General features: G+C 70.1%; 1 protein-coding gene across 10 annotated transcripts in view; it reads right to left on the bottom strand.

Annotated features, from left to right (window-relative positions):
• Nucleotides 1–12,469, bottom strand: part of PLEC (plectin) — a 79,470-nt gene that overhangs the window by 26,385 nt on the left and 40,616 nt on the right. For 5 of the 10 annotated variants that reach the window (XM_044453289.1, XM_044453292.1, XM_044453286.1 and 2 more), the window contains exons 2-7: nucleotides 6,783–6,844; nucleotides 5,185–5,274; nucleotides 4,323–4,358; nucleotides 3,834–3,911; nucleotides 3,583–3,675; nucleotides 2,346–2,512 (exon numbers count right to left, since the gene is read on the bottom strand). In XM_044453289.1, coding sequence (XP_044309224.1) covers nucleotides 2,346–2,512; nucleotides 3,583–3,675; nucleotides 3,834–3,911; nucleotides 4,323–4,358; nucleotides 5,185–5,274; nucleotides 6,783–6,844 — 526 coding nt within the window. Of the gene's footprint in view, nucleotides 1–2,345; nucleotides 2,513–3,582; nucleotides 3,676–3,833; nucleotides 3,912–4,322; nucleotides 4,359–5,184; nucleotides 5,275–6,782; nucleotides 6,845–9,063; nucleotides 9,192–12,469 lie in introns of those variants that run through there. The other 5 variants (XM_044453290.1, XM_044453287.1, XM_044453293.1 and 2 more) reach the window with 3 other exon arrangements.

The raw sequence follows: 12,469 nt of genomic DNA, 5'->3' as shown, positions 1-12,469 counted from the left end.
ACCGAGACTGGAGCCGCCGCCGCCTTCAGCTTCCAAAGAGGAGCCTTCACTTGCATGAGTACAAGCGGCGTGGTGCTAGCCCTCATGACCGAGAAAACGGTCTGCCGGAGACCCCGAGGCACTGGGGCAGAAGGCCGGGTGACATCTTCCCTGGCCGCCCCGTGCTCTGCTCACCGTGTAGACAGTAGAAGCGAAGCGCGAAGGGGCACGGTCCTGATCCTCCACAAAATGAGGACGAGGCTTCCGGCTCCACCGCGCCACCTCCCTGCCCCCAAGCACGAAGTCCTGCACTGGGGGGAGGTGTTCCACCCCCACGCGGGCTAGCTCCTCTCCCGCCCCACCAGCAGGGGGCTGGGAAGCAGCCGCGGGGAAGAGGGCAAGGCGGTGACGGAGCGGAGAGCCGAGCGGCTGGCCCCACCTGCCCCGAGAGGACGGGGCTGCAGCTGGGGCGGATCGGGACCAGCCCTGCTGCTGGATCTCCCCCGGGCGAGCACGGGCCAGCGAGGCGGCTGGCTCCACCGGCGCAGCAGTGCCGCCAGACGTCACCCTCCCAGAAAGTCCCCCGGCAGCCGGCCAGGTGGGCTGCTGGCGATGGCGCCAAGCCACTCCCGGGCCGGTTCCTGCGGGGCTCCGGGGAGATGTGAGGGGGGAGCAGCGTCAGGAAGCCCAGCAAGGCTTGGGGGGGCAGAGGCGCTCTTGGGGACCCCCAGCAAGCACCCGTTCCTCAGACCCTCCCCCCCGCTGTCTGATGTGGCCTCCCCCACATGGAAGAGCCCTGCCCCACATGCCGGCGGTCTCCAGCTGAGCACCCAGCAGTGCCTCCAAGAAGGCTGGAAAAGCCCCCCCACCCGCGTGCCTGGAAGTAGGGGGGACCCAGGACTCTGCTTCACCCACAGAACGGCCAGACGGGCCTGCGCAGCACATCCCCTTTTCCCCGTTGCGGAGCTGCCGACAGCAGGTGCCTGCGCCGGGCCCCTCCCTGGGACAGACCCACAGCCCTGCCTCCCTCGGGGGCGAAGCCCGGGGGCCAAGGGCTGGGGAGGGCGCCAGGCTGAGCCCTCCCCACACAGTGGGGGCCCAGGCCGCCTGAGGGGCCCTGGCGGCTTCGGGTGAGGCGGCTGCCGAGGGCGGCGGTGCCCTCGGCGGCTGCACTGACCAAGCCTCGCGGGGGACGTGCCCATGGGCTGCAGCCAGGAGATGAAGCACGGAAGAACCCTCCCCCCCCCCCCCCCCGCACAGCATGCCTTTCCCCTGCGACGTGGGGAGGGGAGCCGAGCGGGCAGGGGAGCCGCAAGCAGGGGGGCGAGCCTACGTTTCGCGGAGGCGCAGCGTGGAGTGCACCGAGTACAGCGCCCCGTGGAGGTCCCGGCCGTCCGTGGGCTGCCAGCCATCCTGCCCGTTGGCCCGCCGCTCCCCGGGGCCCCCCCAGCCGGGGACGTCCTTGCACAGCATCACAACCCTCTCCTCCGATGCTCCCCGGGCCCGGCCCGGACGCTCCGGGCCGCGGCGCCTGGCCGGGCGCCGGCCCCGCGGACGCCCACTCATGCCGGCCCCGGCGAGGTCGGAGCTCCCGGGACGCCGGCCTGCTGCTCCCCGCGCTCCGGAGCGAGTGGCACAGCGGGAGGGCGCCATGGCTGCTCCCCCTGCCCCGGGCCACGTGGGGGGAGGCTGGGCGGGGCGGGGGCAGGCTGGCTCCCGCTCCGCTCGTTCAGCCCCGCTGCGTTGGGGCCGCCCCCTGCTGCCCCACCCCGCTCCCTTCCCGCAGGGGTTGGCAAGGAAGCCGCGGCGCCACCCACGGGGGCGAGGTGGAATGCAGCCCCCGCGGCCAACACGTGCGGGCAGGCCCGGCACTCGCTTGCGCCCGCGCGCAGGCAGGCCCGACACACCCGCGGGGGGAGGGAGGCAGGCAGCGGGCCTGGGCCAAGCGACAGTGGCCAGGCCGGCGGTGGGGCCGGCGGTGGGGCCGGGGCCGCTCCCTTCCCTGCTGCCGGAAGCAGGGCCCCCCATGCCCGGGGGTCTCCCGGGCCTTCGGGAGAGAAGCCTCCTCGCAGCCTGGCCTTCCGCAGCGGAAGGCGCCCCTTCGCGGGCTGTGGCGGTTCGCAGCAAGTGGCCTCTCGCGTGGAGGGCGGGCCCCCAGCCAGAGTGGGGCTGCTTCTCCCTGGGCCCCTGGCCGGGGCCAGGCAAAGCGGTCTCAGGGGTTGCCGGGCCTCTGCGGGGCCCCGGCCAGTGCCGGGTCCATAGCGGGATCGCCCCCGCTTCGATCCCACACCACACGGTCCAAGCTCCCCTGGCGGCCTGCCCGGCCGGAGCCGCCGCGACCCAAGCGGGTGTCCCCGGCTCCTTACTTGTGCCGGTGGATGATGGCGTTGAAGACGCGCCCGTCGCGCCAGCTGGTGGTAAAGTTGTCGCAGCGCAGGCCCTGGTAGCCCTCCACCATGCGCTGGGACCAGAGCAGCAGCTTCTCTTTGGCCGTCATGTCCTCCGACTGGCCGCTCACCTGGATGTCGGAGATCTGGCCGGGCAGAAATGGGGCCGCGTGAGGCCGGCAGCCGCTCCCGGCAAAGGCCCGTCTCAGGACCCCCGCCCTCGCGGCTGCCCGGGCGAGCCGGCAGTGCCCTCACGAAGGCCACAGGACACGATGGCTGCGTGGCCCACGGGGCGTCCAGGGGGGGCCGGGGCCGGGGCCGCTCCCCCCACCTCCCAGGCAAGAGCCTCATTCCGTCTGGCCGGTTTTATGCCCCATTTGCAGCTCAGGAGCTTTTCGAACGGTTTACAATATAAAAACACAGTCACACGACGCAGTAGGCTTAGTCGCTGCGCCGCAATCGCCGGAAAGGCCTTTCTGAGGGGCTGTCCTGCATCGATCGCCCAGCACAGCGGCGGGTGAGGGGGGGGGAGGGAGACTCGCCGGGGGCGCAAGCAGAGCAGCTGCAGCCGCACCCGGCCGGGGAAGCTCCGGCCGCCCTCAACCCCACAAGCGAGCGGCGCGCATTCGGAGGCCGCGGGGGCGCCTGACCTGCCTCCTGCTGCGCCTCTGGGGCCATTCCAGGGGCAGCAAGAAGCACGCCAGTCCCTTCCGGGTGCAACAGAAGTGGGCAGTGCCTCTTCCGCCCCCCACGGCCCCCTCTGGGTTCAGAAGGGCCCCCCTCCCTGTCCGAGCCCAGGGAAACGGAGCACCGTCTGCTGCGTGGGCGGGGGCTCCCCCAGTCCCTCGGCCCCCGGCAGCGTGGGAGCCCCACCTGCTCCAGCTGGACAGGCCTGCAGGCAGCCCTCGTGCCCCAGAAGAGCGGAGACACCGCGGAGGCCAGGGGTGCGGCTGGCTCAGGGCAGTGCGGCAAGCCGGGCCCCAAACCGGGCCCCGCGTTCCGGACAGACCCAGCCGGGGCCCGGCGGCGGAGAGCGGCTCCTCGCGAGTTTGGCATGCCCCACCGCGCGCACAGCCCCGACCCCCCAGCGCTGCCCGGGGGGGTGAAGCTCCCGCAGGCCACGCCGGGGCGCCCACTTGGCCTTCCACTGGCCCGGCCCGGAGGCATCGGAGGTGCCAGGGCTGCCCCCGGCCACGGGTCCCGCCCCACGGCTCACCTGGAAGTGCAGGATGATGGTCCAGATGAGGCCCAGCGTCAGCTTGGGGTTGCCATCAGCAATGTCATCGTTCCGGATGTTGACCAGCTTCACCTGTCATGCACAACCAGAGCACTGAGATGCCAAGGCATGAGGGGGCGGCATGTAGTGGTTTTATTAAATCAAATCAAATCAAATCAAATTACAATCAATGGAGCCTGCGGGACACGCAGCCCCTCCCCTCCCCTCCCCCGCCCCTCCCCCCTCCTCACCTGCCGGTGCCTCAGGTAGTCCAAGGCGATCTGCACATTCTGCAGCTTGTGGAAGCGCATCCGGCCCTTCTCGCGAGGCTGTGGGGAGCGGCGCAGAGGCGCTCAGTTCACGCCCGAGCCCTGCAGGGGCCCCTCCCTCCCCGGCCTGAGGACCACCATGCCCACCTCCCCTGCCCTCCCCGGCTGCAGTGGGGCGTGCTCAGAAGGCGAGAGGGCTCTGATCCAGCCGGGATGCTTCCGGGTCGGCCGCTCGGGATGGGGCAAGAGAGATGAGGGCGGCCAAGGCGAGCGGCGGCCCAGCTGGAGGGGGGCCGTGGGGGCCCGGGGCGTGCTGGGCCCCACGTCTGCCGGGCTGACCGGCTGCAGCAGAGCTCGCGTGGGCAGGGGCGCGACGCCACGTCCGCGCAAGCCGGAGGACCGCTCGCCGCGGCGAGAGCCAAGGCAGAGTGCAGCAGCGCCATGCAGGAAGCGGATGGGGGACCCACTCACCAGCCGCAAGTTCCGGATCACGTCACGTTCCCTGGGCTGTACGGCAGGCGAGGGCCGAGCAGAGAGGGAAGCGGAGGCCAGAGGGCAGAGCCAGAAGAGAGTCCAGCAGACGGAGAGAGACAGAGCGAGCAGTGGGTGGTCGGACAGAGAGTGAGGAGGAGGAGGAGGAGGAGGACGAGGACCTCCGTGCAGCGCAGAAGGGTTGCGTGTTAGAGCGGCCGGAGGTGGAGCCAGGGCAGCCGTGGAAGGAGGCGAGAGCCCGAGAGCAGAGGGAAGCCGCCGTCCAGCCCGGGCCACGCGGACCCGCCCCTCACTGGCCCTCCGCCCCGTGGCCCCCACAAAGCCTGTCCTTGGGATGCCAAGCGACACGGCCGAGCCGCCCCCACCCCGGCCCTCCCCGGCGCCCGCCGCCAGGCCCACTCCAGCTCCCGCATGCGTGCCATGAAGGCATCCCGGAGGAAGCCCGACCAGCCGGAGGGTGCGAAGGGATCCCGGGGCCTCTGAGCCACAGCCCTCTCTGCCTGGCCGCATGTGGGCCGGCACTGGCAGGAGGCGGAAGGCACGGCAGCCGGGCTGCTCCGGGGCCACCGGGACCAAGGCGGAGGGAGGTGGGCCACTCTGGGCCCAGGAGGCGAGCCTGGGCCAGGCAGGGAGAGGCAGGCGTGCGGTGAGGGGGAGCCCGGAGCCCGCCTCGGAGCAGGGGGCGTGGGCCCGGGGGGCCCGGAGCAAGCAGGGGCTCTGCAGCACTCGAGCGGGACGCAGCGGGGGCCGGTGCGGAGGTCGCGGGCCAGGCCCGGGCCTGGATGAGGAGGCTTCCCTTCCTGCAGAGCACAGGCTCTGCCGGGCGCGGGCGGCTACCTACCAGGGTGTCTCCCGAGAGCACTTCCAGCAGGGAGATGAGGTTGTGTCCATCGCGCAGGTCCTCGTAGAGGTCGCTGACGTGCCGCTGGGCCTGCGGGTGCGAAAGTCACGTGGGGCTGGGCGAGGGGACCAGGTGGGGGCCCCCCGGCCCCCCACCCGGCGCCAGCAAGGGGAAGGTGGGAGGGGCTGCTCCGCCCAGCCGTCGGCCGAGGGACGCCCAGGGCTCGATCTGCGCGCACCTGGTCCGCAGCGGGGTGGGGGGGGGCAGCGAAGGGGCTGCCGCTGGCTCCTAGTCCTAGCAGCCCTGTGCCGCCTCCCGCACCAGAGCCAGTCGGCCCATTTACACCACTTGCTGGGGAACAGGGGTGGGCAGGTGCTATCATGGCTTCCCGTGGGCAGCCGGAAGTGCAGGCTCACTGACCCCCCCCACCCCCCCGTCTCCTCCGACACCATGCCTGCACTCCTACAGGCCCCACCTCCTTGGGCCCCAGCATGCTGCCCTGCAGGGCGCCCCCGAGGGCCTGGCCAGGGGCTGCGGCTCCCTGGAGCTGGGTGGGCTCCGCGCTCCACAAGCAGCCACCTGCTCAGAGGGATGGCCGGAGCCTCAGAATGGGGGCAGCCCCCTCCAGACAGTGCTTTGCATGTCCATATGATGCAGAAGACGGGAGGGAGAGTGGTGAGAGAGAAGAAGAGAGGAGAGGAGGAGAGAGGGGGGCCCTGGATGCCACAGCACGTACCTCTGCACGCCAGTGCTGCCACCGGGCACGAGAGCAGGACAGAGCAGAGCAGAGCAGAGCAGAGCAGGGCAGAGGAGAAGGCGGAGGAGGAGAGGAGAGGAGAGGAGAGGAGGAGCAGGAAGAAGGGAGGGAGACAGAGACGGGTTAGAAGAGGAATGCCCCCCGTCCGGGGTGTCCAGCACAGATGGGGCCAAGGGCCCGAGGCTGCCAGGCAGGGCTGTCCAGCACCTGCCCCCAAGACGGCTGTGGCCACTGGGGACGGAGAGGCCTCGGGGAGGCCGGCCCGCGCCCCGTGGGCATGAGAGAGGCCGCGCGTGGGCACGCTGGACCCAAGGCCCCGGGCACGCAGGTGGAGTGGCAGTCACAGCCAGAGGTGCCCGCCACTCACAAGCCAGGTCTCCAGACCCCCAGGGTCCAGGGAGCCTCTCCTCTCCCCACTCCTGCAGGCTCCCCCCCCCACACACGCAATGCCCACACAGCCCAAGCCCCCGAAGCACACGATCCACGGGGTCTCCCATCAGCCACGCAGGGAGGCTAGACGCCAGGCAGGCCAAGGGTGCTCCGGCAACGCGGCTGGTGGGGAGCCAGGAAGACCTTGCCCGTGGTGGGGGTGACATGGGGGAGGGCTGGCGGGGCCGTTCTCCCGGGCACCGCAGCACCGCGGAGAGGGATCACCCCTCTACCAAGCCTCGCTCGGGGGCACTCTTGCCCAGGGCCCCGCTGCAACAGGGGCTCCTCCAGCGCAGGGAGAGCAGTGGGGCGCTCAGTGGATCTGAGCCAGGAGGGCAGCCAGCCCGGCCTTCGCCCCCAAGAGCCCCCCAAGCCGGCCGGCCACTCACAGGGGCAGTGCGGCTGTGCTCACCTTGATGAGGTGCTTGTTGACCCATTTGGTGAAGGTCTTCTTCTGGACCCGATCCCGCTCATCTGCAAAAAAACAAAGGAGACTGTGAGCAGCGGTCGCGGGGCAGGATGGGGCGCCCCCGCTCGGCACGCGGCACCTGGGGGCAGGGGGCTCAGTGCCGGGCAGAGAGGGCTGGCCAGGCGGGCCCCTCCAGCTCCGATCCAGCCGCAGGCCCTTCTCAGGCCCTCGCGCCGCAGCAGCAGCAGCAGGGCGGCCGGCTGGCCTCCCGGGAAGCCTGGTGCGCTTCATTGGCGGGGAGAGGAAGGAAGGAAGCAAGCAAGCGCCTGCGTGACTCAGCCCCCCACGCCAGCCTCTTGCACCACCGCAGCACCCACAGGGACGCCTGGCACCAGCCGGCCTCCGCAGAACTTTCCGTGACGAGGCAGGGGAACCCCGGGGGGAGGCACGCGCTCCGAAGGCGAGGCGCCCTGCACGGTGCCCCAGCCGCCTGCCTCTGCACACGCTCGCGCCGCCCGGCCACGCCCAAGGCAGGCAAGGCCCAGCCACGCCACGGCGACAGACCGACGGTTGGCCAACGCCATTTCCCCTGCTCTCCCGCAAGAACAGAACTGCCTCCGGCCTCCTGATTCTCGGCCAGCTCTCCTCATCCCCGGCTCTGCAGGAGGGAGGCTGGCCCCGAGAGCGGCCATGGCCGGCCGGGGGCAAGGCCCCTGCACAGACTCCCACGGGAGCCCACGGGCTGCTGCCACAGGCAGGCTGGGGCAGGCCCCCCGGAAGCTGGGGCCCAGGGCTGCGGGTGAGGCCCGTGCGGGCCAGCCGAGCCCTGTGGCTGCGAGACCCGCCAAGGTGCCACGGGCAGCTCTGGGCTGCCCACGGGCCAGGACAGTGGCTCTGCCATGCGGCCCGTGGCCTGCAGGGCTCTCTGGAGCAGGCCACCTCCAGAAGGCTGACACGCCTAGCCCCACCCAGCAGCTTCGGCACTGAGCCATTTGTGGGGCACACGGAGGGCCAGAGAGCCTCCCCTGCCCATCACCCGCTGGATGCCCCACCCCTGCCCCACATGGCAGCCGGCTGGGAGGGGCTGGGCAGAGTCCACCAGGAAGCAGTTTATGGTTTTACGGCAGCGCCTGGAGCCGGCCATGCACCAGGGGCCCGCCACGTGCACCCCACCCTCCGATTTCAGCACAAGGGGTGAGGCGAGGATACTCCTGGCAAGCACCAGACACCTGGGGCAAGGTGGGCTGAGGAGGCCTCGGCCCTGACCCGAGGAGCCGGAGCAGAGGGGCAGGCCCGGGCACCACCAGGCCCGGCTCCTGCGCCCATGCTCCCCGGGCAGCAGCCCATCTGGGGCGCCCAGGGCGGGCAGCCCTGCCCCCTGCTCCAGCTGCAGCGCGGCCATCCTGGCCAGGCCTGTGGGGCTCCGACAGGCAGCCGGGCTGTGGCTTGGCAGCTCCGTCCGCACGAGGCTGCCCGGCTGCGGCAGCCCCGGCCTCTGCGAGCGGCACCAGCCTGCGGGCCCACGGGCGCCTGGCTCTGGCATCTCGGCCCCCTCGCCTGCGGAGAGGGGCCCCGCAGCCCCTCCAGGGAGCCTCTTCGGAAGCGCGGCTGGGGCTGCCGCAGGCCGGGAGTCTCCCAGAGCGCCTGCCTGCCCGCCCGCCCGCCGCCCGATCGGGAGCACGCGCCCCGCCCGGCCCAGGAATGTGCAGGGCACGCCCACCGTCTGGCGCCGGCGCCCCCTCCCCCGCAGGTGCCCGACCCTCCCTGCGCCCCTCCCCCGCCTTGGGCCTGAGCACAGCGCATCTCAGCCCCGCATGCCGGAACCGGCAGCCCAAGGAGTTATCACGGTAACAGGCAGAAATCCAACAGGTGTGGGTGCGACCGAATCTGCCTGGCACCCACAAACACAGGCCCATCATCTCCCCCACACAAGCAGCCACACAAGCACCGCCCCCTCCGTAGCCCTTTGGCTAGAGGCTCAGCAGAGTCGCACGGGGGGGGGGGCGCGGACAGAAGGCCTCCCGCAATGGGGCCAGACGAGCCCCACACTCAGGCTTGGGATGAGTGGCTGACAGGCAGAAGCCGCTGCCGCCGCCCCCCCCCCCCCCCCCGGCACCCCGCATTCAGTGCGTGCACAAGCACTCCCGCATCCCCACCGACCCTGCAGCTCCGGCCGCCTGCAGCCCCTTCCCTGCATCTCCTGCCCCTGCACAGCAAGGGGGCCGAGGCAGCCCCCCGGAAGGGGAGGCGGCGACTGGGGGGCTCAGAGGGCCCCGGCCCCTACCTTTCCTGCCCTCGGTGGTGCGCAGAATGGCCTTGTACAGGTTCTCCTCCGAGCTGCTCCTCGCCCCGTCCATCGCTGCCGCGGGGGGGGCGCCGGCCCCCTCCCGGCTGCGCAGCCTCTGCCGCGACATGGGCTGCCCACCCGCCCCGGTGGCCCGGCCCGCTCGGCCTCTGGCGCTGCGCTGCGCGGCTGGCGCCCGGGCCGCTGCCGGGCAGGCGCTCCGCACTCCGCACTCTCCGCCGAGCCCGCTGCTGCTGCCGCTGCTGCCGCCGCCGCCGCCGCCGCCCTCGCACACCGGATGCCCCAGTGGGCCCTGCCCAGGCCGGGCCGGGCTTTGGCCTCCTCCCCAGCCCGCCCCGCGGCCGAGGGGGGCCGGGGGAGGGGAGGGGAGGGGCCGGCCTCCACAGGAGCGCTTCCTGGCCGCTTAACCACTTCCCTGCCGCCCGCCAGGTTCTGCAAAAGGGAGCCCTCGGCAGCCCGGGCCTCCCCAGCCCCGGCCCCGCGGGAGCCCCAGCCCCGGGCGTGGGCGCGGCGCTCCTGCCGCTCTCGCCCGCCCGGCGCCGCACTTCCAGCTTCCCAGGCAAGGCCCGCAGACCCGCAAGGGGCCTTCGCGAAGCAACGCTGCCTCCACCCGAGCCTACCCCGCGGGGCTACCGGGAAGGCCTGCCCTGCCCTGAGCGCCCTATAGGGGCGCAGCCGCCAGTGCGGGTCGGGGCTTCCAGCAGCGCCCCCCCCCCGCGCCAGTCCAGAAGCAAACCCAGCACTGCAGCCACTGATCGGGCGCTTCGTGGGGCTCCTTCACTGTTATTATAGATGTCACTACTCTGCCACCCGTAACAAAAGCTCTTTGCACTGTTTACGACAATACATAAAACAAGCTAACAGAGTACAACAAAAATCATAAAATCAGAGTAATGTTGAAAAACCTAAAACAGATTTTAAAAACCGACAAAGAACAGCTCAGTAAGTACACCTGGCAGAGGTCACTTCCTCAATCCCCTGGGTAGCCAGGTAAGCCTTCAAAGGTCTCGGCATGAAGGGTCATCTCAAGCTGGCACCAAAAAAATGGCATCTTCGATGCCTGACAAGTCACAGTGGGGGGGGGGAGTGTACCAAAGAAGGGGGGCTAAAAGCCCTTCCCCTTGGGTCACCCTGAGGCTTCTTTTGGGTGGCACAACTTGGTGTCCTGCAGCAGCATCGGGTTGGACTCGACGGCCTTCATGGCCCCTTCCGACAGACCGGCTATTCTGTGTATGAGTCCATGACACTCAGAGGAAAGCCCCAGAGACGAGAATGGTCTCCAAGAGGTTGCAGCTGGGGGAGCTCCAACAGGGACTGTGGTCCCAAGCGGTGTAAGGGTTGTATAGGCTACAAGCAGCGCCTGGAACGGAGGTCGGGAGCACGCGGGCAGTCAGGGCAAGCGTGCCAGAACCGGCCCGATGTGCCCCTGCCGCTCCCCGTTAGCAGCCATCCAGCTGCTGCGCACCCTGCCAGCTGCGGCTCCTGAGCCACTTCAAGGGCAGCCCCACGTGGAGTCAATGTGCGGCATCCACGTGAGAGGCGGCCAAAGCGCAGAGTGGTGACGCCGGATGGCCTGCCCAGACGAGGAAGGCCCTGGCTGAGCCGCCCACCGAAGCTGCCGCAGGTGCGAGGCCTTCCTCCGCCGGGCCGGGCCGGGCCGGCCGCAGCCTGGACCTTGCACTGGACCTTGCACGGGTGGGAGCTGTTCCACTGGGACTGGGCGCACCCGTGACTCATGCACTCAGCCGGCACACCCAGCCCAGAGCCACAAGGACAGCGGGGGATCCTCGGCCGGCCCTCCAACGGCCTCCCGCTTTGCACTGGAAGGGCACTGGTGGGAGCAGCGGCATGGCTAACTTCCCAGTGGCGCTGGGGAAGACAAGCCCACTCCGCGATTCACCCAGCTGCTCCTCCTCTCCCTCTGCCGGGGAGCCACGCGTGCTGTGCCCACCACATGGGCCCTACCCAGGAGGGAGCACGAGGACCGACCCACCGTGGGGCCAAGGTTGCTGGTAGGGCTGGCTGGCTGGGCGGGCGCTTCCCCCAGGCGATGCATTCCAGGGCGGCCAGGCCCAGCCCCAGGCCCAGCCCCAGCCCCACCCAGTCGGCTCCGCTAGGCTGCCCAGAAGCAGCTCTGGGCTGGGACCCAGCACACCAGAGGAATGCGCAACACGGTTGGATGTTCAAAGCCGCGGAGCCGTTCCAGCTGCCACTGACACATCTGGGCCAAGGAACAGCGGGCTGACGCCCACGCTCGCTCGGCAGCGAGGTGGGGCCAGCCACACTGAATCACATCCCGTGCCTGTGGGGCAGCTCCCTGCCTGCAGGACGGGACAGGGGGAAAGCCCCCTTTGTTGGGCTGGGGAGGCCCCTGGGCAAACCCCCACAGGGAAGGCAGCAGGGCGGCTTCTGAGACAGGCGCTTTGCCTCCTCTGCGGCCTCTGAGTTTCGCTGCACTCCACAGGCCTATCCACCCTGGCAGACTCCAGCCTCTCTAAGGGGAGAACAAAAGCAGGCCTCCAGCAGGCAGGCGGGGGCCTGGCCAGAGAAAACAGCGTCCCACCCCTCCGCCCCACACCCCTCCCTGCCGCCACATCCTCTCGCTCCAGTGCCAGCCTGCAGGCTCAGAGCCACTTCGTCAGAAGGCCTCTGCCAGCTCTGGCCCACGGTGGAGAAAAGGCAGGGGATTGTGAAAGGCTCCATGGGAACGCCAGCTCCTGAACAGACTCTGCAGCGATTCATGCCCAGGAACAGACAACGGGAAAATCCACAAGGCGGCAAGCCAGTCCTGATTTTCAGTCTGGCAGGCAAAGTCCACAGCTGACCAACTTTTAATTTGTTTTGAACCAGGCAGCTTCTACAGCCTCAGACCCACTTTCTTCACATTTGGAGAGGACTTCAAATTCGTGACTTCTCATAAACACAATGAGAACTTGAGTCTGAATTTCAAAATCTGATTTCAGCACTGGACAAATCAGGGACCAACTATATCAACACCACGAACGCACAGAGGCAGGTCCAGACCCAAAGGCACTCTCGGTTTAAGTCCCACAGGGCCCCCCAGCCTCGGCTGCCCCCCACGGGCCACACGGCCGCCTGGCGCAGGCCGGGAAGCCCCATCCCAGCTAGACAGGGCGGCTCACAGGTTGGAGCGACAGAGATCCGCAGACGGGGGGGGGGGCAGCCCCTCCCGCACCCACCGCTCGACACTAGTTTTCAGCTGCCAAGCGACAAAGTCACGCTCAGGTTTGTGCAGGCAAAACATCTGGGAGGATGCAGGACGGCTGCAGAAGGTGCCCTCCCGACGGAGCGTGGGGGGGGGCTCCCTTCCCGGCCGCGGTGAGGCTCCGGGTCCCGTCCGCTTCCTGCTCCCCAGGGGCCAATC

The sequence above is a fragment of the Varanus komodoensis genome, unplaced genomic scaffold (assembly GCF_004798865.1).
Source record: "Varanus komodoensis strain SLA01 unplaced genomic scaffold, ASM479886v1 scaffold78, whole genome shotgun sequence".
Taxonomy (NCBI): Eukaryota; Metazoa; Chordata; class Lepidosauria; order Squamata; family Varanidae; genus Varanus; species Varanus komodoensis.
Note: the sequence above shows the minus strand (reverse complement) of the source record. Positions and strands in the feature narration are given on the sequence as shown.